Here is a 23,948-nt window from a genome sequence, read left to right as displayed (position 1 = left end):
TAGAAAAGACAAGAAGTAGGCCAGGGTTAGTTTCAATTTTTTATGAAAAAATATCAACAGCCCTGTGCCCAACCATGAGCCATGAATGATCCGTAATTTTCGGGTAAATTTGACTGCGAATTAACAACTGGTAATATCGAAAAAATCAGATTGGTTGACATTTTATCAACACACACACACACACACATATATATATATATATATTTGTAAGTCGAATTATGTAATATATGTGAAATGAGTTGCTGCAGGATCGAAATGTTTTAGGTATGAAAGCAAAGCTGCACCAGATCTTGTTTGGAATTAATTAATCCACGTGGGGCGGTGAGGGTTCAGTTACTAAATTATGAACAAAAGCATGAGCTCCCATGAAAAAAGGATCGATCCTTCATTTATGCTTTAAAACACGAGCTCTCAACCCTAGATTAATTTAATATATATATGCACGAGCAGACTTGACTCGAATGAAATTTAAAAAATAATAGAATTAATTGTTCTATTTCCTTACAGACATTTTTAATCTTTTATAAATTTTTAATTTATTACTTATTTCTTAAAACCTTTTTTTTTGTAACTTATATATTAAATAATGACCATGGAGTTAAATGTCTAGTTAGAATAATATGGGGCGGAGGAACTTTAGATGAATGTGATCAATTTATATGTATATATATTTTCTTTTTCTAATTTTTTGTACTTGTGTCTTATTTTTTATATGAATTATAGTAATATGTTACAAATAGTATAAAATTGACTCTCATTCGTAGCAAGAAAATTTAATTTATATGACTGATCTTTATTTACATTGCTTCCTATAACTTGAAAGTCCAACTCTACCTCAAAATAATATAAAAGAAAAATAACATTTTCTAATAAGAATATGATTGGTACGTCTTGTTTTTTCGCACTCTCTCTTATTTTTTTTGCCCCGTCCCCTTATATTTCTTCTCCTGTTATTGTCTCTATGTTTTCTCACTCTATATATCTTCTCCTCCTGCGTCAACATGTTTTGCTACCTTTTTTTGATTAAAACACATTTAATTTCAAAAATATAGCACCAAAAAAAATACCAAGACATGTCATACTCATAATTCAGTTTTAATTTATATATATATATGCTGATGATTGATCCGACATATTTCTTTAATGCAACAGAAAAGAAATGAACAATTATTATGGTTAGCTAACCATTGCAATATCTAATTTAGTTAGAATCATGTTACGGATGATTCACATTTTCCATTAAATCATAAACAATTTTTGAGTAAGAGCAAGAATATAATGGCAATGATAAATTTCTTGTAACACTTAATTAATTGTGGATTATTTTTCTGTGGCGCCTAAATAGAAATAAATAAACTGAGTTCAGAAATAGTTTTTGAGAATAATTAATTACAAAATTAATCAACAGCATGCATGTATAGGATATGTCGTCGGTGTGTTAATATATACGACACATGTATATTGAATGAGTTTCTTGGTATTGTCCCCTAAAGTCAGAAAATGCCACGTAATTTAATTCATTCGTCTTCTTAATCAGAAAAGACAAAAAAATAGGATGGAGTAATATAATAGGGAGTCATATATTATGATTTTTTTTTATGAGAAATTAATTATATATATCAACGGCATGTGCCCAACCATGAGCTAGCTATGATTGATCCATAGTTTTCGGGGAACTTCACCAGGTAAAATTTGACAGCGTATTAACAACTGCTAACATCAAACAAAACAGATTGGTTGAATTTTGTTAACATATTTTTGAACGTCGAATTATATGTAGTATGTGTGAGATGAGTTGCTGCAGAAAATCTATTGGGTATGAAAACAGAGCTGCACCAACTCCTGTATGGAATGATCTACACAATATCTATCTCCCTATGTCACTAAATTATAACAAAATTAACCACAACCTCCCGACCAAAACGGATCCAATTCATTAATGCTTAAAAAGTCAAGCTCGCAAACCTAGTTTTAATAAATGCAGGTGCAGACTTGACTCCTATCAAATTACAAAATTAAATTTTCCATATATCCTCACATGTATTTCCGAATAGTCGATTTGAACTATTCAACATATATCATATATGATCTTTATATTAAAATTGACTCGTTATTAGGCTGAAATTATATTGTTTTGATATTTTCCGGACTCACTACTTTTATGTTTCGAAACGCGCACCCAGGTTTTTACCATGGGGCAATTCAAATAATGATTTTGAAAATCTCAATCGCATATCACATTTTTTTACTTCATTTTCAAGAAGCTATCGTTATTTACATTCGTATCCTCTTATGTTAGAGTTTTGTAGTTCAAGTAAAATATAATTACTAATTGAGCAAGGTTAAAATAATTTGTTTCATATTTAATCATGTCTCACATTCTGATCTCATAATTTAAAATAATTTGTTATTTACATTTGTTTATTATGTCTTCCGTATTAAAATATGCTTGCAGTATTATGTAAAACGTGAACATACACTTTATATATATATATATATCCACTAAACTGCAAAACAAAAAACATTGTTCCCAAAATTTACTCTGAAAATATGGTCAAATTGGACATGATTTTTAATTAAAATCATGTATAAATGTTGGAGGGCATTTTTGGATGTTCTGGGCGCATTTTCGAACATGCTTATTTGAGATGCTCCATTAATTCTACACGGTTTTATTGTACAATCAGTGTGTGATTAAAGAAATACAAATTTTTCCATGCCATTGATCTGTTTCTTCCTATTATATATATTTCATCTCTCTCTATTTTTTTCTAAGTCATTTCCCAAGCATCATTTCTCTGTGGGCTGCACATGGTCGTTCTCTGTCAAGTAAATCTAAACATGCTAGTCTATGCCGAGGGATAAAGCAAGAGAGCGATATATATAATTAAAAAAGTAAAGAAAAAATAATTCAATCAAACTTTAATATATATAATTAAAAAAATTAAAATCATAGAGTGTGGCTAAGCACTCATTGAGTTGCATTAAAATCCGCCATCGATAGAACTGAAATAAGGCATCGGGTCACCAAGTTTTTTTGTCTATTCATTTCAAACCTTTTTTCCTTTTTATTTATTGAAGGGATATCCTCAAATCAATACTAAAATTTTGGATAGCTTAAAGCATAGATTTATTGACTATTGGCATGGGTGCAAATTAAATTTTGTAGAAAGGCCTTGGTTTGATTAAGGCATAGATTTAATTAATTACAGATTACTAATTGGCATGGGAGCAAATTAATTAATATGAGAAATTAAAACTTTTGGAGACACTCATGATTTGAGAATTGTATGTTCTCAACTTCTCATAAGAAAATTTTAATTTTAATAAAGAAAAATCCATACGTATACTTGTATAGTTGAATAAGTTGTTTGTTAATTAGGTGAAGATCCATACATATACATAATACATATACTTGTATATTATACAACGAGAGCAAAGGTAAAAATCACACATTGTCCCACACAGGTGCTCACACAATTTAAAATGCATAAAAGAAAAGAATAAAAGATGATGTAAAAATATAGGTTTATACTTAGCTTAGCTCAATCATTGTTTGTACGTAGTAGCTAAGCGTATCATATACGGTTTGAATAAAAGTAAGGACAAACAAACAGATGTCGGCAACGATAGATATGATTATCCATGTATTGGAGCAGTAGCGTTTCTTGAACTCGCCATATACTCTGTAGGCACTTTTTTTATGATGTGCCATGCATCACCTCGAATTTTGGGGAAAACAACGCCGAATAAGGATCACTAAAGTAACACAAATTTTGTTTTTGGTTCTAGACCGTCCGATCTGTTTTGACACCTCGAATTCTAAACGGACGGTCATATATTGTAAGCTAAAATATTATGTTACCTCAGAGGATACGGACCAGATAACAAAGCCGAGATCATGCTACTCGGTCCATTCATAGTATGTAGAAATGGGCTGGGCCCAGTAAGGAACTCTTGGGCCTTAAATAAATAATTTATAAGTTAATTACAATTAAATGGAGCTCAGTATGGATTTCCATTCCAGTTGGGGTTTTAATAGGCAAACTGTCTTTATATTAGAATTGCAACACTAGATTTTGAGTTTTGGGTTTCGGTATAATGCTAGCTAGCTGAATTTCTGTTTGAATTAGTGCTAGACTGAGTCTTTGTTGACAACCAGAAACTACATATTACATGTGTATATAGCTAATTTGTGAGAAGGATTGAACTATAAACATAATCCAAGTCTACACCACTAGATTACAAACACACATTAGATAATTTGTGAGGGGGATTAATCTATATCAAATTTTAAAGGAAAAACAATTCAATCAAATTTTAATATATAATTATGATAATTAAAATGATAGGGGCGGCTAAGCACCCATTGAGTTGCAATAAAATCTGCCATCGATAGAACTGCAATAAGGCATCGGGTCACCAGGTTTTTTTTTTAATTCATTTCAAACCTTTTTTTTTCCTTTTTATTTATTGAAGAGATATCCTCAAATCAATATTAAAATTTTGGATAGCTTAAAGCATAGAGATTTGTTGATTATTGGCATGAGTGTAAATTAAATTTTGTAGAAAGGCCTTGGTTTGCTTAAAGCATAGATTTAATTAATTACAGATTACCAATTGGCATGGGAGCAAATTAATTAATATGAGAAATTATAACTTTTGGAGACACTCATGATTCGGAGGAATTGTATGTTCTCAACTTCTCATAAGAAAATTTTAATTTTAATAAAGAAAGAACCATACATATACTTGTATGGTTGAATATATAAGTTGTTAGTTAATTAGGTGAAGATCCATACATATACATATACTTGTATATTGTACAATGAGTGCAAAGATAAAAATCACACATTGTCGCACACAGGCACATAAAAAATGACAAATGACATACATTGAAAAAAAAAACATACATGCAGGATGTCACAACAAACAACATAGTGAATTGAATTAAGATAAAACACCGGTGCTCACACAATATAAATTGCATACATTATGAAATAAAAAAAGAAAAAAAAAAAGAATACAAGATGATGTAAAAATATAGGTTTATACTTAGCTCAACGCAATCACTGTTTGTAGTAGCTAAGCGTACCATATATGGTTTGAATAAACGTAAGCGCAAACAATAAGATGCCAGCGATGACGGAGATAATTATCCATGTATTGGAGCAGTAGCGTTTCTTGAACTCTCCAATTACTCTGTAGACACTTTTTTTATGATGTGCCATCACCTTCTTCTCCAAATTAAAAAGCTCATTCGGCATTCTGATAGTATCATTAATTAAAGTTTTGAGCTCATGAACAGTGAGCAAAACATTCTTGTCGTCAAAACTCGTGCCTGGGATGATGTCATTCGCTCGCAATACTTTCACATCTTCTTCAGTTTTTACCAAGTTCGCCATACATGTAACATAGGACGAGAAGGGGAGCCCACATCGGAGCCCGTACAGGCCTTCAAATCTTAAAAGAATTTCATAGAATTTAGGGGAATCATTGAAAAGGTGCCAGGGTGTTAATTGCAACACTCCAGATATTCTCCCGTCACGGTAAGACACATCAATGGAGGCACTCTCACTATTTATGAAAACAGTTTGAGATAATTGCAACTCTGTTGCACTAGGTATATAGAAGTGGCCAATGGACTTCGTTATTGACTCATCCACCACATACATCCCATCGGTGGTTCGAGACCAATGGCAGATGTGTAGTAGATGTTTGAAGCCATCTTCTGGAACGGTACCACCTCCGTCAATTTTGTTAAGAGAGGTTCGCTTGAAGCTGTCACAGAATAAGTACGCAATTTTGAGGGTTGGGGTAACAAAATATTTGCTCATGTTGGAAAGCTCTGCATATACGGCTTCGATAACAAACCACGGCATCTGGTAGTTCATGGTCATCATGTAACGTCTAGTCCGACTTAGTTCTAGTGTTATAAAGTCTATCATATTTTGAATGTCTTTATCCGATAGACCTTTTGGATTGTCCTTATTAATTATTTCTAACCAAATATCCTTTAGTTCCTGTTTCCCTGATAACAAAATCATCCCAAATATTAAGAAGCAACTATGGACCAGTAGGTGTTCTATGAAACGTTTACTATTTTCAGCAGTACGAAATTGATCGACCCCACGATAGTAGCTCCAGGCTAGATCTACCTTGTCTTGCATGTATACAAGGTATGAACGTACATTGAGACCAAAGTAGTGCTTCATACTTGCAACAAATATCCACTTTAGGTTTTCAGGTAGGAAAGAGGCCCCAAAATCATCCCAACATTTCCAATTACCAATTATTGATGGATATTCTTCCCTGTAGCTATCCATTGATGGATGTCTGGTTGCACGGGAGTTGTCGGGGTTCTCTAGGTGACCTTCTATCTCCACAACCCACTCATCTACCAGTTCATGGTCATCATTACTCGTTTCTGTTGTTGTGGAAATTTCATCTACTAGTTCTTGGGAATCATCCATTTCTTCTACTAGTTCTTGGTCACCAGCTACTGGTTGCATGTTATCATTACTCATTTCTGACCCTCTTCTTGATTAATCCACAAACAAGATGTGTTCTGAAATAAGGTGGAGGGTGATTAAATATTGAATACGTACAGATGCTAATCTAAGAAGCATGACAAAACCATATCCAGGTTAATCAATTAAAAGTTATGGCTTCATTAGATAATTTGTTGCTTTCACGTAAACAAACTAATCAATTTACAAAAGTAAAACTAGGGGTGTCAAATGGGTAAAACTAAGGATCAGCGAGGGCATTTTTATACTCATATAAAATAATTAATCCTACTCAGGTCATTAACCTTATCCTTTAAGATAACGGGTAACGAAACGAATTATGGATAATTACCAATTAAATTGAGAGCTTATATTAAATATAAAAATGGTTATCTATATACCATTATTTTACAATGTAAATTACTAATTAAACGAAAATTGTAAAAAAATTTATATTAAATAAAACAATATAATATGTTGGACAAATTAATTTTATTATAATTTTCCTAAAATAATATTGTATAAAATGTTGTAAAATTAATGCAATAATTATATAATAAAACTTACATAGCGTTGTAAAATTAATGTAATCATAATATACAATAAAACTTATCTTATCAATTATCTTCTAAGGAGTACAAAATATCTCTTATATACATATTCTTATCCAATAAACTAACAAAAAAGTTTTTAATCTGTGTCCATACTTGTCAAATTAACCGAATTTTTTTTTACTCGATGATACCTATTTTATCAAATACGAAATGAATCAGGTAAAAGGATATATAAAATTATTTCATTGACATTCTAGCTAGCTAAAACAACCAACACGGAAATGAAAACTTTGTAGATAATTCCCACTATAATAACAAAGGTCAATATGAGATGACGTATGATATATATATATAATTGTTACACTATGAGATATATACCTTTCTTTTTTAAACTAATTTAAACTTCAGCCACATTTTAATATGTAAAATACAACTTATATACGTCAACACTAATTTCACTTTTGCCCAAATTGTGTTATTAATATTTTAGTCTAAATATTATTAATTGCCATTTGACTAAAAACAAGATTTAACCCCTTGAGATAGTTAAAGATTTAAACGTAGCGTTAAGCCTAGATATATAAAAATTGTTACAAACGAGGTACTCTGCTTAATACTTAAAACTAGAATTCAGATCACTATTCAGTCTTAAAATGATCTACACAAATCTACCGCAAATGTTTAAATGTAACAGATCTAATTAATGTAACCATTTACTATATATGAGATGAAAAAGTTGACAAAACACAAAGAAAACTAAAAAAAAGGCACACATTCACTGGGATATGAAACTAACATATCTCCCAAGACAACTTTTGACAAACATATATATCTAGTATTCTAGTCATCACTTATACACTGGACCTGTATATATATGCTGTGAAAACTTACCAATGAGAAGATCCAGTAATATATGAATCACCCAATCAAGAATTGGAGAAATAAAAACTAGCATGAAATAAAAGGTGTTGAGAATAATTAGAGAAGAAATGCAGAGAGAATTGTACCAAAGAGGAGATCAGCAGTACGCCTATGTTCCTCTACGGCTATTTCTCCAAATGACGACGAGGCGAATTAAAAATTAGTAATTTTTTTTTTATTTTCTATTTTTTTTTTTTATACTTTTTAGTCTATGTTATAGAATGAAATTATACTATCGTAATTTATTTAGCGAGTGAAATCTCAAATTTATTTGTTTCACCCTCTAAAGTAAGAAAAGATCCCATAATTTGTTTCATTCGTCTTTTTAAACAGAAAAGACTAGTAGGATGAGTATCATTGAGGGAGTTATATATTATGATTGATCTTAATTAAACAAAACACAAGGCACACATTGAAATTGTCAAACACATAAATTCACAAACAGATCAAGTAAGCATATACATACACTGAAACAATTGCCTAAACTTACCGAAAGAGGATCCACTAAGATCTGGATCACCCAATCAGAATTTTTATACAAAAAAAGAAAAAGAAAAAAGATGCTGATAATTAGAGAGAACTACATACCCAAAATGAGAGCACGCCTGTCTTCTTCTCTCTGACTCTTTCTGTGGCGAATTAGAAAGCATAGGAGTTTTTTTATAGGGAGGTAGTCATGTGGACAAGAGAAGACTACAGATCCTCTGCTTCGCTCTCTGTGTAGCAAGCTGTGTAGATTCAGTTTTTGCTCCTCGATCGGGTCAATGGATCCAAAGTCTAATTAGGACGACTAAGTCTTAATATATGCACGAGCAGACTTGACTCAACCCTAGTTTTAATATATGCACGAGCAGACTTGACTCTTATGAAATTTAAAAAATAATAGAATTAATTGTTGTATTTCCTTACAGATATTTTTAATCTTTTATAAATTTTTAATTTATTACTTATTTCTCAAAACTCTTTTTTCTTAACTTATTAAATAGTCATCATGGAGTTAAATGTCTAGTTAGAATAATATGGGGGCGGAGGCACTTTAGTTGAATGAGATCAATTTATCTCTAGTTATTTTTTTTTTCTAAATTTTTATACTTGTGTCTTATTTTCTATATAAATTATAGTAATATGTTACAAATAGTATAAAATTGATCCTCATTCGTAGCAAGAAAATTTTATATGACTGATCCTCATTTACATTTGTTCCCTATAACTTGAAAGTTCAACTGTACCTCAAAATAATATAGAAGAAAAATAACATTTTCTAATAAGAATATGATTGATATGTCTTGTTTTTCCGCGCTCTCTCTTATTTTTTTGCCCCGTCCCCTTATTGTTTCTTTGTTTTCTCACTCTATATATCTTCTCCTCCTGCGGCAACATGTTTTGCTACCTTTTGATTAAAACACATTTAATTTCAAAAATATAGCACCAAAAATAATACCAAGACATGTCATACTCATAATTAAGTTTTATATATATGCTGTTGATTGATCCGACATATTTCTTTAATGCAACAGAAAAGAAATAAACAATTATTAATATGGTTAGCTAACATTGCAATGTCTAATTTAGTTAGCATCATGTTACGGATGATTCACATTTTCCATTAAATCATAATTTTTTTTTTGAGTAAGAGCAAGAATATAATGGCAAAGATAAATTTCTTGTAACTCTTAATGGTGGATTATTTTTCTGCGGCTAAATAGAAATAAATAAACTGAGTTCAGAAATAGTCTGAGGATAAAAAGAAATTGAACAAGTTTTTGAGAATAATAACAAAATTAATCAACAGCATGTAAAAGAATATGTCGGTGGGTTAATATAGACAAAATTAATCAACCATGGGATTAATCAAAATGTCGGTGTGTTAACAAAATTAATCAACCACGGTATTTTGTAACTTTATAGGTGGCAACATGGTCACATGAAAGAGCAAGAAGTAGAATATCGAGCCATGGCATTCACTGCGAGCGAGTGAGCTCATATGAATCAAGCAACTACTTAGCGACATGAAGATGGAGAACAAGAGAGCAATGAAAATGTACTGTGACAATTAAGCTGCACGACATATTGCATCAAATCCAGTGTTTCATGAAAGAACAAAACACATAGAGGTAGACTGTCACTTTGTCAGGAAAAAAGTACAGTCAGGAGAAATTGAAACTCCATTCATAAGAAGCAAAGAACAGCTGACATGTATCTTTACCAAAGCACTCGACAAGACTAGTCATCTAAACATACCTAGCAAGTTGGGCTCAATCAAATTATTCGAACCCAACTTGAGAGGGAGTATTGAACAATAAAGATCATTAGCCTTAGAATATTCATCATTGGCAGTTTTAGGCAACAAATAAACTAGCCTCCAATTGTACAACTGTTCAACTATTTTTGGTATATAGCTTGATTCATGTAACAGCTAGTGAATCTTTACAATTAAGACACAATTAGGATATAGATTACAGCATAGGTAATTTTGGGATTAGCCCAACGGCTAGTTAGAATTTTAGACTATATATACTCATGTATAGACAATGTAAAAACACACAACAATCAATAAAATCACCATTAATCCACTCTCTATTCCACTCTAAAATTCAATAAAATGTGACGGAAATCAATTCCACTATCAAGAAAAAATATATTCTAATATTAATGGGTGCTTTATTGGCTTCATTGGAATATGCATATGTTCATAATTCATGTAAGTTAGAAAATAAAACAGCAGTAATTATATTATAAGTTAGATCAAGAGAGATATGGATTGTAGCACATGCTCTTAGTCAATCTTTGGTACAAATCAAAGCTTGTACTGCCGTCGGACTTATCAAGAACCCTTCTTGCTATACGAAATGCATCATGTTGTACTAATCAAGCTTGTAGCACATGCTCTGATACAACCGTCAAGACGGGAGTACCTAGAACATCTCGCACTAAATCGGACATAGCTTAGCATGTTGTGTTCTTATAGATACACATCTAGCTCAGAGTTCACAGGTTGACGCTGGTAAATGATCCACTGGTGGAGGAGCTAACATTTTGTAGATTGAAATTACACGGCCTAGCTTTGTGATTCATTTGGTGTCTTGATAATAATTCATTGAACAGCTTGTGCAAGTAAGCCATCACATGTATTTGTCAGAGAATTTACAACTACCAATAAGGTTCAACTAGTACTCCAGCTAGTTGGTGGAGCGAATAGTTCCCGAATGAAACAAACGTAAAAACCTATTTTAATCGTCTATTATGTTTGAGGAGTTGCTAAGAATGAATAATACTAGAATTAGTCGTGAACCAAGGAATGAGTATATATTACACGTCAACGGATCGAAAATCTAATCCGGAACGACTAAGCCTCCCTTATGAATTAAAATCGTAGCTTTTTTATATTGTTTAATTTTTATAATTACATTACTTTTTTACTTATTTTTTATAAAATAAAATTATACTATTGTAATTTATTCAGAGTTTTAAATCACATATTGTTAATTTCGTCAGTATAGTCGGAAAAGATTACAAAAGGAACCTTTAAGAAAAGACAACATGTAGGTATAGGCGTAGAGCAACATTTAGAGGTGTTGTATATTATGAAATTTTTTTAATAAAAAAATTGAAGAACAACCTCTGCAAAACCCATGAGCAATGAATGATAGCATAATATCAAAGAATTCAGCGTTGACTTTTCATCAACAATTGTAGGACATTCCATTATATATGTAGTATATGTGAAATGAGTTGTTACAGAAATCCATAGGTAGGAGAACAAAAACAGAGCTGCAACAGCTGTTGTTCGGAATGATGCGCAGAGGCGGATCTAAGATTTAGTTAAAAATGACTAGCTACTCATATGATTTTAAAATTTTAATTATGTATATTAAAATTAAAGGAACTTTTTTTTATATAATCTAACTCCTCTCAATAAATACTAAATGTTTAGTTGTAATCTAGTAGTTAAATTCTATTTTGTGGTTGAGAAGACTGGTGCTCAAATCTCACTCACCACATATTTTGCATTTTAATTTTAATCCACCCTATCAAAATTTTCTAGTTGCCCCCGTGTTGTTGCGTAGAATTTCTATCAATATATGTTTCTCACATTGGCACGTTGGGGGTGGATGAGTGTCAATGACACCCTTTTATCCGTTTACCCAAACTGTATTGTACCCGATAAAACGGGTACAGGTAAGCTTTTTCTTTTTTCATACTTTACATGTAAGGATTTTTTTTCGCTATCTAAACTGGTAAGGGTATGGGTAAAGCCTATTTCATATCTGTTACCCGATCGGGTAATTATAAAAAATATTATATATTATATATTAATAAGCATTGAAAATAGTACTTTAATTGGTTTACATGCACTTAACATGATCATATTTTTTTCCAATAAACTATATGTTGAGAAATAGGATCTAGGATCTCAGATTAATAATCATCATAGATCTAGAAATAGAAGGCTAGGATTAAATCAAGGAAGTAAAGGGGCCTCCTTGCATATATTCAACAAATAGGTATACTGTACATAGGTACAAGGTACAAACGGTAACAAAACAGTAGCTTAGATGTTTGTAATATATATAGGAATGGAAACAGTGTAAAGAAAAAAATTGAATGAAATAATTGTTTTCTCAAAATAATCTCTCCTCAGAAATTGCATAAATTCAACATGGTATCAGAGCATCAGTCTCTGTGACCGAAAAAATATCTTCCAAATTCTTACCAGCAAAACTGGTATATACACAAGCAAAATCAAAACCCATAAACAGAAGTCTAGCACGTCAAAGAGATGGCTTCAGAGGGGCAGCATTCGAAAGAAGCCACCAATACCTCAAAACTCACAAACTCATTGCTCAACGGCCAAAACTATCTCTCATGGGCAAGTGCCGCAAGATTATCTCTCAGTGGAAGAGAGGTTTTAGAATTCATCACAGGAGAGTCTGAAAAGCCGGTTCCAAAAAAGAAAGATGAGGCAACTGAGGCCGAAAAAAAGGCAAGAAAACAGTGGCAATCTAAGAATGACAGAGTCATGACATGGATCATGCAATCCATGGAGCCGAGTGTTTCAGAAATATTCCTTGGCCATGAAACAGCTTTCTCACTGTGGGAAGGCATAAAAACGATGTATGGCCGACAAAACAACAATTCCCACATTTATCGATTAAAACTAGAAATCCAGCAAGAACAACAAGGGTCAAGGAGTAATATAGAGTACCTAGGTGCTCTTCAAAAGAAATGGCATGAACTTCGAGTTTATCGGCCACCCATACCAGATCCAATAGCCATTCAGAGAGAAGAAGAAGATAAAATCTTCCAATATCTCGCGGGTCTCAATCCAAGCTATGAAGCCGTGAAATCACAACTTCTTTTAACAACTTCCCTTCCCTCCTTTGCTCAAATTACCACCATGGTGGAGCAAGAAGAAAGCCGACGGCTTGCTATGAGTGGTCCACAAGTCGGTGGCAGCGAGGGACACGAGACTCATAGCTTTGCCACAAAAAACCCCAATTTCGGAAAAAACCCTAACTTCCCAAATTACTCAAACCGGTCAAGTATCAAGGGAGATAGATGCTCTCACTGCAAAAAGGAGGGTCACCAAGCCGAAAAATGTTATTTTCTTCACCCACATCTCAGGCCGAAGTGGTGGGATTCAAAGAGGGGAGGGGGAGACGTGAAAATGGCGGACTGGAATGAAGGGAAGAAGAGAAAGAAAGGGGCTGAGTCGCGTGGGGGCTATTTTGCTCAAACTGAACCCAACCGGCCAATAAAAATGATTGGTTCAAGTGAACCAGGGTCTAACCCAGATGGCGCTGGCGGGTCAAGCAGGTCAGATCCGATGCAGCAGTTTTTTGAGCAGTTCTCTGTGTGGTTCTCCAAGAAAAATTCAAACAACACTTGTGGTATTGTCTCTAACTCAAATTATTTAAATTTGTATAATCAAATAATTATAGATAGCGGTGCCACTGACCATATGTTTGGAAATAAAGACCTTCTTACAAATTTAGACATGGCAAAAAATAATCAATTTGTATTAGTGGCCAATGGTATGAAAGCACAAATTAATGGTGTAGGAGAAATTGATATTTTTAACAAAAAAATTCATAATGTTCTATATCTTGATACATTCCCTATAAATCTAATTTCCGTAAAAAAACTAACATATGAGTTTAATTGTGACGTAATTTTCTCATATAAAAATGTTATCTTTCAGGACCGGAAAACCGGGAGGAAGATTGGGGAAGGTTTTCTTGAAAATGAACACTATCTCTTGAATTTACAAGAATTAAACGTTTGTGCTTCCGCTAAATCTATTAACCAAGACATTTGGCATAAGAGGCTTGGGCATCCTTCCAACAAGATTTTAAATAGTGCACTAGATTTTTCATTTTCAAATTGTATCAATTGTGATATATGCAAGTTGGCAAAACAAACAAAGCTTCCTTTTTTCCAATCAAATAGCAAAAGTGAAGCATTGCTTGATTTAGTTCACTCCGATGTATGGGGTCCGGCCCCAATTAACTCTTATAATGGATTCAAATATTTTGTTATATTTATTGATGATTTTTCTAGAACTACTTGGTTGTATTTATTAAAATCAAAAGATGAGGTTTTCAATTGCTTTAAAGAATTTCTATGTCTCATAGAAAATCAATTTGATGCAAAACTTAAAATTTTTAGATCGGATAATGGAACGGAATTTGTAAACAAAAATTTCACAACTTTTTTTAAAGAAAAAGGAATCATACATCAAACTACTTGCATAAACACTCCCGAGCAAAATGGAGTGTCGGAAAGAAAAAATAGACATCTATTGGAAATGACACGTGCATTACTATTTCAAAATAATGTTCCAAAAAAATTTTGGTCGGATGCCATCCTTTGCGCCACTCATTTAATAAATAGATTACCAAGCGTTATTTTACAAAATAAAAGTCCAATGGAAATCCTTTACCAACGAAAAATTAATTTTGATTATCTAAGAGTATTTGGTTGCGTATGCTTTGTAAAAATTAAAAGAAAAGATAAATTTGACTATATGTCAACCAAAACTATTTTTTTGGGATATTCCTCATTTAAAAAGGGATATAAGTGTTATGATCCTATAACAAAAAAATTATTTACGTCTAGAGACGTTATATTTTGTGAAGATAAGTCATATTTCAAAACAATGGAAATGAGTGAGACACCACATGCAAGTGACCAAATAAATTTGGAACCAACGGTACTACCTCATGTAAATGACCAATTAGTTACACAAGATAATAACCAAGAGATTGAGACAAGTGTTGTTGAAGAAACAATAGAAAATATTGAAACCAATGATAATGAGATAGAAGAAAATCAAGAAGTTAGACGGTCCTTAAGAACACCAATACCGTCCACTAGACTTAGAGACTATGAGACCTATACGGTGCAATACCCTATACAAGAATTCATATCATATAAAAATATTTCTTCTTCTTATAATGCATTTCTCACCTCCATTGAGAGAACACTAGAACCAAATAACTACCAAGAAGCCATAATTGATCCGGTATGGTGTGGTGCCATGAAGGAAGAGCTAAGAGCTCTTGAAAAAAATGGGACATGGGTAATTGTACAATTACCAAAAAACAAAAAACCCGTTGGTTGCAAATGGGTATACAAAACCAAATATAATAGTGATGGTACCATAGAACGGTACAAGGCTAGATTAGTTGCCAAAGGGTATACTCAAACATATGGAATAGATTACAATGAAACCTTTGCCCCGGTAGCTAAAATGAATACCGTTAGAATTTTATTTTCTATTGCGACGAATAACAATTGGAATTTGTACCAAATGGATGTAAAAAACGCCTTTCTTCAAGGAACACTTGAAGAAGAGGTATATATGAACCTACCACCCGGCCATAAATTGGAAAACAATTCTAATTTAGTTTGTAGGTTAAATAAATCGATTTATGGATTGAAGCAATCTCCACGGGCATGGTATGGAAAACTTAGCTCTTATTTAATTTCTTGCAAGTTTAAAATTTGTAGTGCCGATCATTCATTATTTATTAAAAATGATGGAGAAAATATAACCCTTGTACTAGTATATGTAGATGATATTATAGTTACCGGAAATAACGTAGAAGAAATTAAAAGAGTTAAAAGCCAATTAAAAGAAAAATTTGACATCAAAGACCTTGGATATTTAAAATATTTTCTAGGAATAGAGGTAGCACATTCAAAATTGGGACTCTTCATCTCCCAAAGAAAGTATACTTTAGACCTCTTAAAGGAAACCGGTAAATTAGGATGCAAACCAATCTCTACCCCAATTGATAACCGGCATAAATTAAATGATGAGGATGGTGAACCAATTAAAGACATAAACCAATTTCAAAGGCTAGTTGAAAAGCTAATTTATCTAACGGTCACCCGTCCAGATATTTCTTTTTTCGTAAGCCAAATTAGTAGATTCATGCACTCGCCAAGAACTCCACACCTAGAGGCAATAAATAGAATTTTAAGGTATTTAAAGAAAAATCCCGGCAAGGGAATTTGGATGAAAAATAATAATTCTAATATCATATGTGGCTATTCCGATGCAGATTGGGCTGGAAGTTTTGATAGAAAATCCACTACCGGCTTTTGCACATTTGTAGGCGGAAATTTAGTCACATGGAAAAGCAAGAAACAAAACGTTGTAGCACGATCTAGCGCGGAGGCGGAATATCGTGCCATGGCGTCAACCGCATGCGAATTAACTTGGATAAAACATCTACTCAAAGAAATAGGCATTGCTTGTGATCAACCAATGAAGATGTATTGTGATAATAACTCCGCAAGACATATCGCATCGAATCCGGTATTCCACGAGCGAACCAAACATATAGAAGTGGATTGTCACTTCATTAGAGAAAAAGTTCAAGCAAAGGAAATAGAAACACCATACGTTAAGAGTGAAGATCAACTAGCGGATATCCTCACCAAAGGCTTGGACCCGAGTTCATTTGAAAAAATTTCAAGCAAGCTAGGATTGTATGATATATACATTCCAAGCTTGAGGGGGAGTGTTGAGAAATAGGATCTAGGATCTCAAATTAATAATCATCATAGATCTAGAAATAGAAGGCTAGGATTAAATCAAGGAAGTAAAGGGGCCTCCTTGCATATATTCAACAAATAGGTATACTGTACATAGGTACAAGGTACAAACGGTAACAAAACAGTAGCTTAGATGTTTGTAATATATATAGGAATGGAAACAGTGTAAAGAAAAAAATTGAATGAAATAATTGTTTTCTCAAAATAATCTCTCCTCAGAAATTGCATAAATTCAACACTATACATGTGTGAAATCAATGTATAGTTCATTATCCTCTGATAACAAAATCATAGAAAATATTAAGAAGCAACTATGAACCAGTAGGTGTTCTATAAAACGCTTGCTATTTTCAGCAGTATGAAATTGATCGACCCCACGATAGTAGCTCCAGGCCGGCTAGATGTATATTCTCTTGCATGTATAAAATGTATGAACGCACGTTGAGACCAAAGTAGTGAGTCATGCATACTTGCAACAAATATCCACTTTAGGGTTTCATGTATATAATGTATGGAGGAACTTCGCTTATGCAGATACATCTCCCAGGTAATGAGTTAAATATTGTTGCTTTCAAATTTAACTTCTTATTAAAATCTGCTAATGAGGATTTATGTAGCTACTGTTATAAGTACATTCAAATTGAAATAAAAAGGGTGAAGTATAACCAAATTGATGTAACTGATAAGCCATTAGATCAACCAGCAATCACATTAAATGATTGTACAATGCAAAATCATGTCAAATAATATATATTTCCAAAACTCATGATTCCAATGAGTAGTGTTAAGTTCATTACTTGAGGGTGTATATGCATAGATGATCTTGGTAACAATAACATGTTGTTTCTATGTTTCTATGTGGTATACATAGGGTCTTGTTTTTCCTATGCAACCAAACCAGGGATTGGGGTTTCAAGCACTACTAAATCATGCTCAAGCTGGAAATGATGACTCGACAAGGGGTGAGGACAAATGGTTCGAGCAGTCTACCTTCCATATGAACCAGCATTAGCTTCTAATGTGCAAAGGTGTACATTTTTTTGTGAATTTAAAAGTTCTAACATATGACAACAGGAATGGACTTCTATTTTGTGAATTTTTGTTAACTCATAGTGGGTATATTTTGGGTATTTATATGGTAAGATCTGCCAATTATAGAGTACTGTTGTTGTAATGGAGGTTTGGTTTATTCAAGAAGACAGTGCATGATGATTACACTTTGTTCATGCTTTACAAACAATAAATGATATTGATCTATTTATGAATGTATTTTCCTTCTTTTTTTTGATATTTTTGATTTATTTATCAATGTGTTCTCAATCAATGGTAAATAGGTAATACATGGGAGTACCTAATTGGTGCAGGGAGGATTGTATGGGAGTGCATACAAATATGATGTCATTTATGTTTGTATTTCCATGGCTGTATATTTGGAGCATTAAAAATAATCTTCCCATGCAAATATTATCTCATGGGAATAATCTGGTGGGGTCCACATTAGATAACCATGGAAATACTGGGGTGAGTCCCACACACGCTGCCCTTGAAAATAAACAGGTGGGTTCCCTATCGGCTTGCCTTGGAAATACTAGTGTGGGTCCTACACACGCTACCCATGGAAATAATCTGGTGGGGCCGACATTCGATAACCATGAAAATACTGGGGTGGGTCCCACACATGTGGCCATTGGAATAAACATGTGGGTCCCACGTCCATTTGCCTTGGAAATATTGGGGTGGGTCCCACGCATGGGGCCCTTGAAAATAAACATGTGGGTCCCACATCCGTTTGCCTTGGAAATACAGGGGTGGGTCCCACATACATTGTCCATGGAAATACATAGGTGGATTCCATGCACGCGGCCTTTTTCCATGAGTAATTGCATGGAAATAATTATCCAACGGTGTCCATGGAAATAAACAATATTTCCAATGAGAGTTGTACCAACAGTTGTATTTCCAATGGTATCGCACGAAAATGACGATTTCAGGACGTTTTCCAATGTTATGCCTATAGAAAAACTGATTTCCTGGTTTTGGTAATACTATAAATTATAGTAGTGTGTTAAAAGGTTGAATCTACAGAGCTTGCAGCAGAGAGGGACTAAGAGTGAGAAACAGAGGATTTGTAGTCGTCTCTTCTCCACTTGACCACTTGCCTCAATAAAATTTTATTCTACCCTATTTCTTTGTCTTTTTAAACAGGAATATAGAATAAAATTTTCTTCCGTGCACTAACTAAGACTCTAACAAAGAATATAACCCCACAAGATTCCTTTCTTAGACTCAATCTTTAAAAAAATAATAGAAGATTAGATGTTTGAGACAATATTAGTTATCTATCTGAGTATTGAGAAACTAACACAACATCATTTTTTCCTTCTTAGACTGACTGGCTAAGAGTTCCAATCTTTTAATTATAACATCTTAAAAATTGCCAAAACCAAATTATACAAGTGCCAGTGCTGATCTACACGTTCTCCAACTTCAAAATAATTTGGAAACAATTTCAAACTTATAATAGCAAGGTGCTCGAATAGTTCTATTACTATTCATATTTGGATACCCTTCAAACTGATATATGATTTTAAAAAAAAATTAAGTGCTTACGTTTCTTAAATATTTTAAAAAAATAAAACATAATTTTAATGCATTCAATTTCCATCATTTTTTTATCGGTTGACTTGATATTAAATGTCAAGAAAATTTTATCGCTAGACTTGAAGTGGATTGATTATAACGGTTTGAATTCATTGTTTGAAACATATTTGATAGATTTTGTAGGCTGGTGATATATAGGGCGAACTGCCACCAATAACGACATAGTAGCCGACATCTAAAGGTATTATCTGTATAGAAAGGTTAAAACTATTAGATGTTTCTATTGAGATTTCACAATATAAAAAAATTCAAAAACTTTTCTGACCTTGCAGTTAATAGACAACATTTTGATTTTAATTTTATTAGTAATTAATGTGATGACATATATAATAGTCGAATTAATTTACAAAACTTGTTGGCGCAAGCGGAGAAAATAGACAACTTGCAGAGGAATTAAGAGTCTTAAATTATGAACAAAAGCACGAGCTTATAAACTAAATGCATCCATAATGGTATCTCAGGTCATTGCTTGTTAGAGTCTTAGACAGCCGAAGAAAAAAAATATTATTCCTCTTAATAACGAGAAAGAAGTAGGTGAAATAAAGCAGTTGCATATTATAATATATATATGGGTTTTGTTTGTATATATTATCAACAACAGCCTGGGCCCATCCATGAGCCGTGAATGATCACATATACTTCTCAATTGGGAACGTCACTATGTTTGACAACAAAATATCAACTTCTAATATCAAACAAATGAGATTTGTGTTATAAATAAATTAAGTTATGGATATTCATTTGCAACTTTTCACTAATTATTTCAAAACTCTCCTTAAGGATTTATGTTTTATCAATTCTCATTTATCAACACAATTAATTTATAATGGCTTGTTATTTACGCTTTTCACCTATAAATAGAGCACTGTAAGCTTGTATTAGACACACAAGAAAAGCATGAATAAAATATATCCATCTTTATACATTCTTAATATCTTGTTTACTTTTCTTTTCACTACAGCAGAATTGGCTTTCTGCGACCGGTAACAGCGACCAGTGCTGACGCCGGTTGCAGATACTCAATTTCTCATGAAAAAAATGAATTTCCATAAAAATTAGGCGACGAATTGTATCAGCGACCGGCGCCAACACTGGTCGCAGAAAGTTTTTTTTTTTTTTTAAATGTCGCTGAAAAAAAAATGAAAAAAACGCGGCTACTGAAAAAATCGAACGCGCCATCAAACCCTTCTCTGCCAAAATAAAACCTTCTTCGCCAAATCAAAACCCTAGATTTCTCTCTCTCACTCTCTCACCGCACCATCCTCTCTCTCTCGCACTCTCGCCTCACCATCCTCTCTCTCTCTTGCTCTCTCGCCTAACCATCACCATCGCGCCAGCACAGACGCGCATCGTGCCAGCACAGACCCCCATCGCGCCAGCACAGACGCACCAGCACAAACTCGCCAGATCGACCCATCATGGCACAAGCAAGCTATCTTCTCGACTTCTCTGCTCTCTAAATCTGGCATCTGAGTGTAAGTTCTAATTTTTTTTGGTTGTGATATCTTTCCCCTCAGGTATGGACAGAGTTCGGATTAAACGGTGATAAATGACTTGCTTGATCCTACTGGTCAGAACTTGCGAGTGAGAGAAGACCATCAGGTGCATAAGCTTTCATTACTCCGCTGTCTTTTTAAAGTTTGTCAGGCACACTGAATTAAGTGGAATTGAGTTGAAAAGGTGGAATAGATGGAAAATTTTGCAATTAAATCCCTCTCTATTCCTTTAGATAGAATAAGATATTCTCGGGTGGTGGAATACCTTATGCTATAGAAAGAATGGGTTAGAATGAAAGATCCATTTGCTTTGGAATTAAATTCTACTTTGCCGAACACCTATGATATAATTGAACTTGTTTGGTATTAATCAGAGGCTTTTCTGAACTCACTATTTTTGCGGGGTGTTTGCTTAACTAAAGTTGAAAGTTTTAAATTATTAAACACAGGGGACCTATGTGGAAGGAATAAAGGAGGAGGTGGCTCTATCTCCCGGACATGCACTTTCTTTCATTGCTGCTGGTGAAGGTGTAGTTTAAATTCATTACTTATTTTCTTTTATTAAATTTTAGAGAAAGAGCTGCAAGTTATTGTGAACTTTAGTAATATTTGGAGGACCGTCGCTTGACTGGTGTAAGAACAGCAATTCTGGTGGATTATCAGAAAAATTTGTTTTGAAGAATTAATTGCAACTTTGGTTTAACAAATGCTAACGTTATCTAGAACTCTGTCCATACCTCTAAAGCTCAACCTAAGATGTATATTTGGCATGAGATCCAAAGCTCAACCTAAGATGTATATTTGGTTCGGTTCGGTCAACCGAATTAGATTAGTGTTGTAACTCTGCTACTTGCACAAAGTATGTATTTGTGTTGTAATTCTGTTATTTGCATGCAAAATCATTTGTAAGGTATGATAGATCAAAAGAATACTACATTTACAATATTTCTGGTATGCATACCAAGCGATTGTAAAATAAAATGTTTGAAAGTACTTGCAATTTTTTTTTTTTTAGCTATACTTTTTTCTAATGCGGTCTGTTATCCTCTCTTCTTTCAGATGTAATTGGCATTGTGCAAAATGTTTCATCGGCCCTTAGCATAAGAAGAAAGAGTGACAATGAAACCATACCTAAGCGTGATATCACTATAGCTGATGATTCGTAAGTGACGTCATTTACAAACTCTTTTTCTTTGTTAATTTTATGTAATTGCTCGTTTTGTTTCTAATGGCCTTTCAAAATGTTTGAAAATTTCAGGAACAAAACTGTAGTGGTCTCTTTATGGAATGATCTTGCTTAATTTGGGAAAATAACAATAGGCTAGCTTAATTTGGGAAAATAACAATAGGTTAGCTTAATTTGGCAAAATAACAATAGGCTAGCTTAATTTGGGAAAATTAGAATTGAGAATTTTGAGAAATATGTGTTGTTGTTTTTTATTTCATGACTTGAGCATTTTGAGGAAATTGTAATTGATATATACTATGGCAAAATTACAATTATTGTGTTGGTATTGTTACTGTTGTATCTCAAATATAAAACCGTAATTTTGTATGATATTTAATGTTACAATTGAATCGATTGAAAAATAAAATGAAAAAAACCCAAAAAAATTGACAGAAAAGTAAATAACCAAAAAAAATCTGACAGAATAGTATCAGCGACCGTTAATTGTGGTCGCAGATTCCTCTTCGTGAGGTCAGCAAAAAAATAACAGCGACCAAACAAATTGGTCGCAAAAAAAGTATCAGCGACCAGGTGACGTCATTCAGCGACCGGTGACATTATTGATTGAGTATCTGCGACAGTACTTTCAGCGACCGGAATTAACTTTCTGAGACCGAGATCACTATCAGCGACCGGCGACGTAACTATCAGAGACCGGTTTTCCGGTCTCTGATAGTCTTTTCTGTTGTAGTGTTTCTTCAATTTACAACATAATTTGTTAACTTTTAACTGCTGTAGGAAATCTATATATTTCGTATGAAAATAGAGCTGCATCAACTCAAAAGATATCCTTTCATACACACATATACCGTCTATAGTACTCACTAGGTATTTAACGGGAATTATTCACAATAATTAAGGTTACAACAACAATTATTTCTGTTTACAACAACTATTTTATATGTTTTGCAAATTAGTCAAAGGGACCAGCATATTGTTTACAACAGCAATTACAACCTATTTATAGTAATATTTATATGAAAACTCTAAAGGATTTTAGATAAATAAAGTATGTAAAAATGTTTATATGGATTAAAGAAATATGGACGTATGTGGTATAACGGTCTGAACATTTATTAAAACATATAGATATAAAAATGATGCAATTTGTCCATGTATTTTCATGAAAAGAAATACAAATATTTTCATTATAATTGAAGTTTATGTCAATGATCAAAATATTATTGAAACTACGGAAGAGCTTCCAAAAACTATAAATTATTAAAAACAAAATAGATTCTGATTAGTGCTGGCACGAAGGAGAGTTAAGGTATACTGCATTTTCTTCAATTATACTTTTTTTTCCCACTGGATATTTTTGTTAAGGTTGTAATCATGTATGGAAACTGATTTTTTCAATTACTAAAATTAAAAAAAATGTTGTCAGGACTTGTACTAGGAGTTGAGTAGGCTCCACAGCAGTGTGATTTCAGCACCTTTCTATGGTTCCGAAAATGATTTTGATGAAAACTATATGGTCATATTAATTATTTAATTAAGAAAAGTAGTCATG

General features: G+C 33.0%; 1 protein-coding gene across 1 annotated transcript in view; it reads right to left on the bottom strand.

The window, feature by feature from the left end:
• Positions 1-4,950: 4,950 nt before the first annotated feature.
• LOC144545048 (uncharacterized) overlaps positions 4,951-23,948 on the bottom strand; it is a 73,609-nt gene continuing 54,611 nt past the window's right edge. The window contains exons 3-4 of the mRNA XM_078293601.1: positions 6,453-6,502; positions 4,951-6,401 (exon numbers count right to left, since the gene is read on the bottom strand). Of these exons, the coding sequence (XP_078149727.1) occupies positions 5,070-6,401; positions 6,453-6,502 (1,382 nt within the window). The 3' untranslated portion in view covers positions 4,951-5,069. The remainder of the gene's footprint in view (positions 6,402-6,452; positions 6,503-23,948) is intronic.

The sequence above is a fragment of the Carex rostrata genome, chromosome 27 (assembly GCF_964058835.1).
Source record: "Carex rostrata chromosome 27, lpCarRost1.2, whole genome shotgun sequence".
NCBI classification, from domain to species: domain Eukaryota; kingdom Viridiplantae; phylum Streptophyta; class Magnoliopsida; order Poales; family Cyperaceae; genus Carex; species Carex rostrata.
This window is presented reverse-complemented; position numbering and strand designations above follow the sequence as displayed.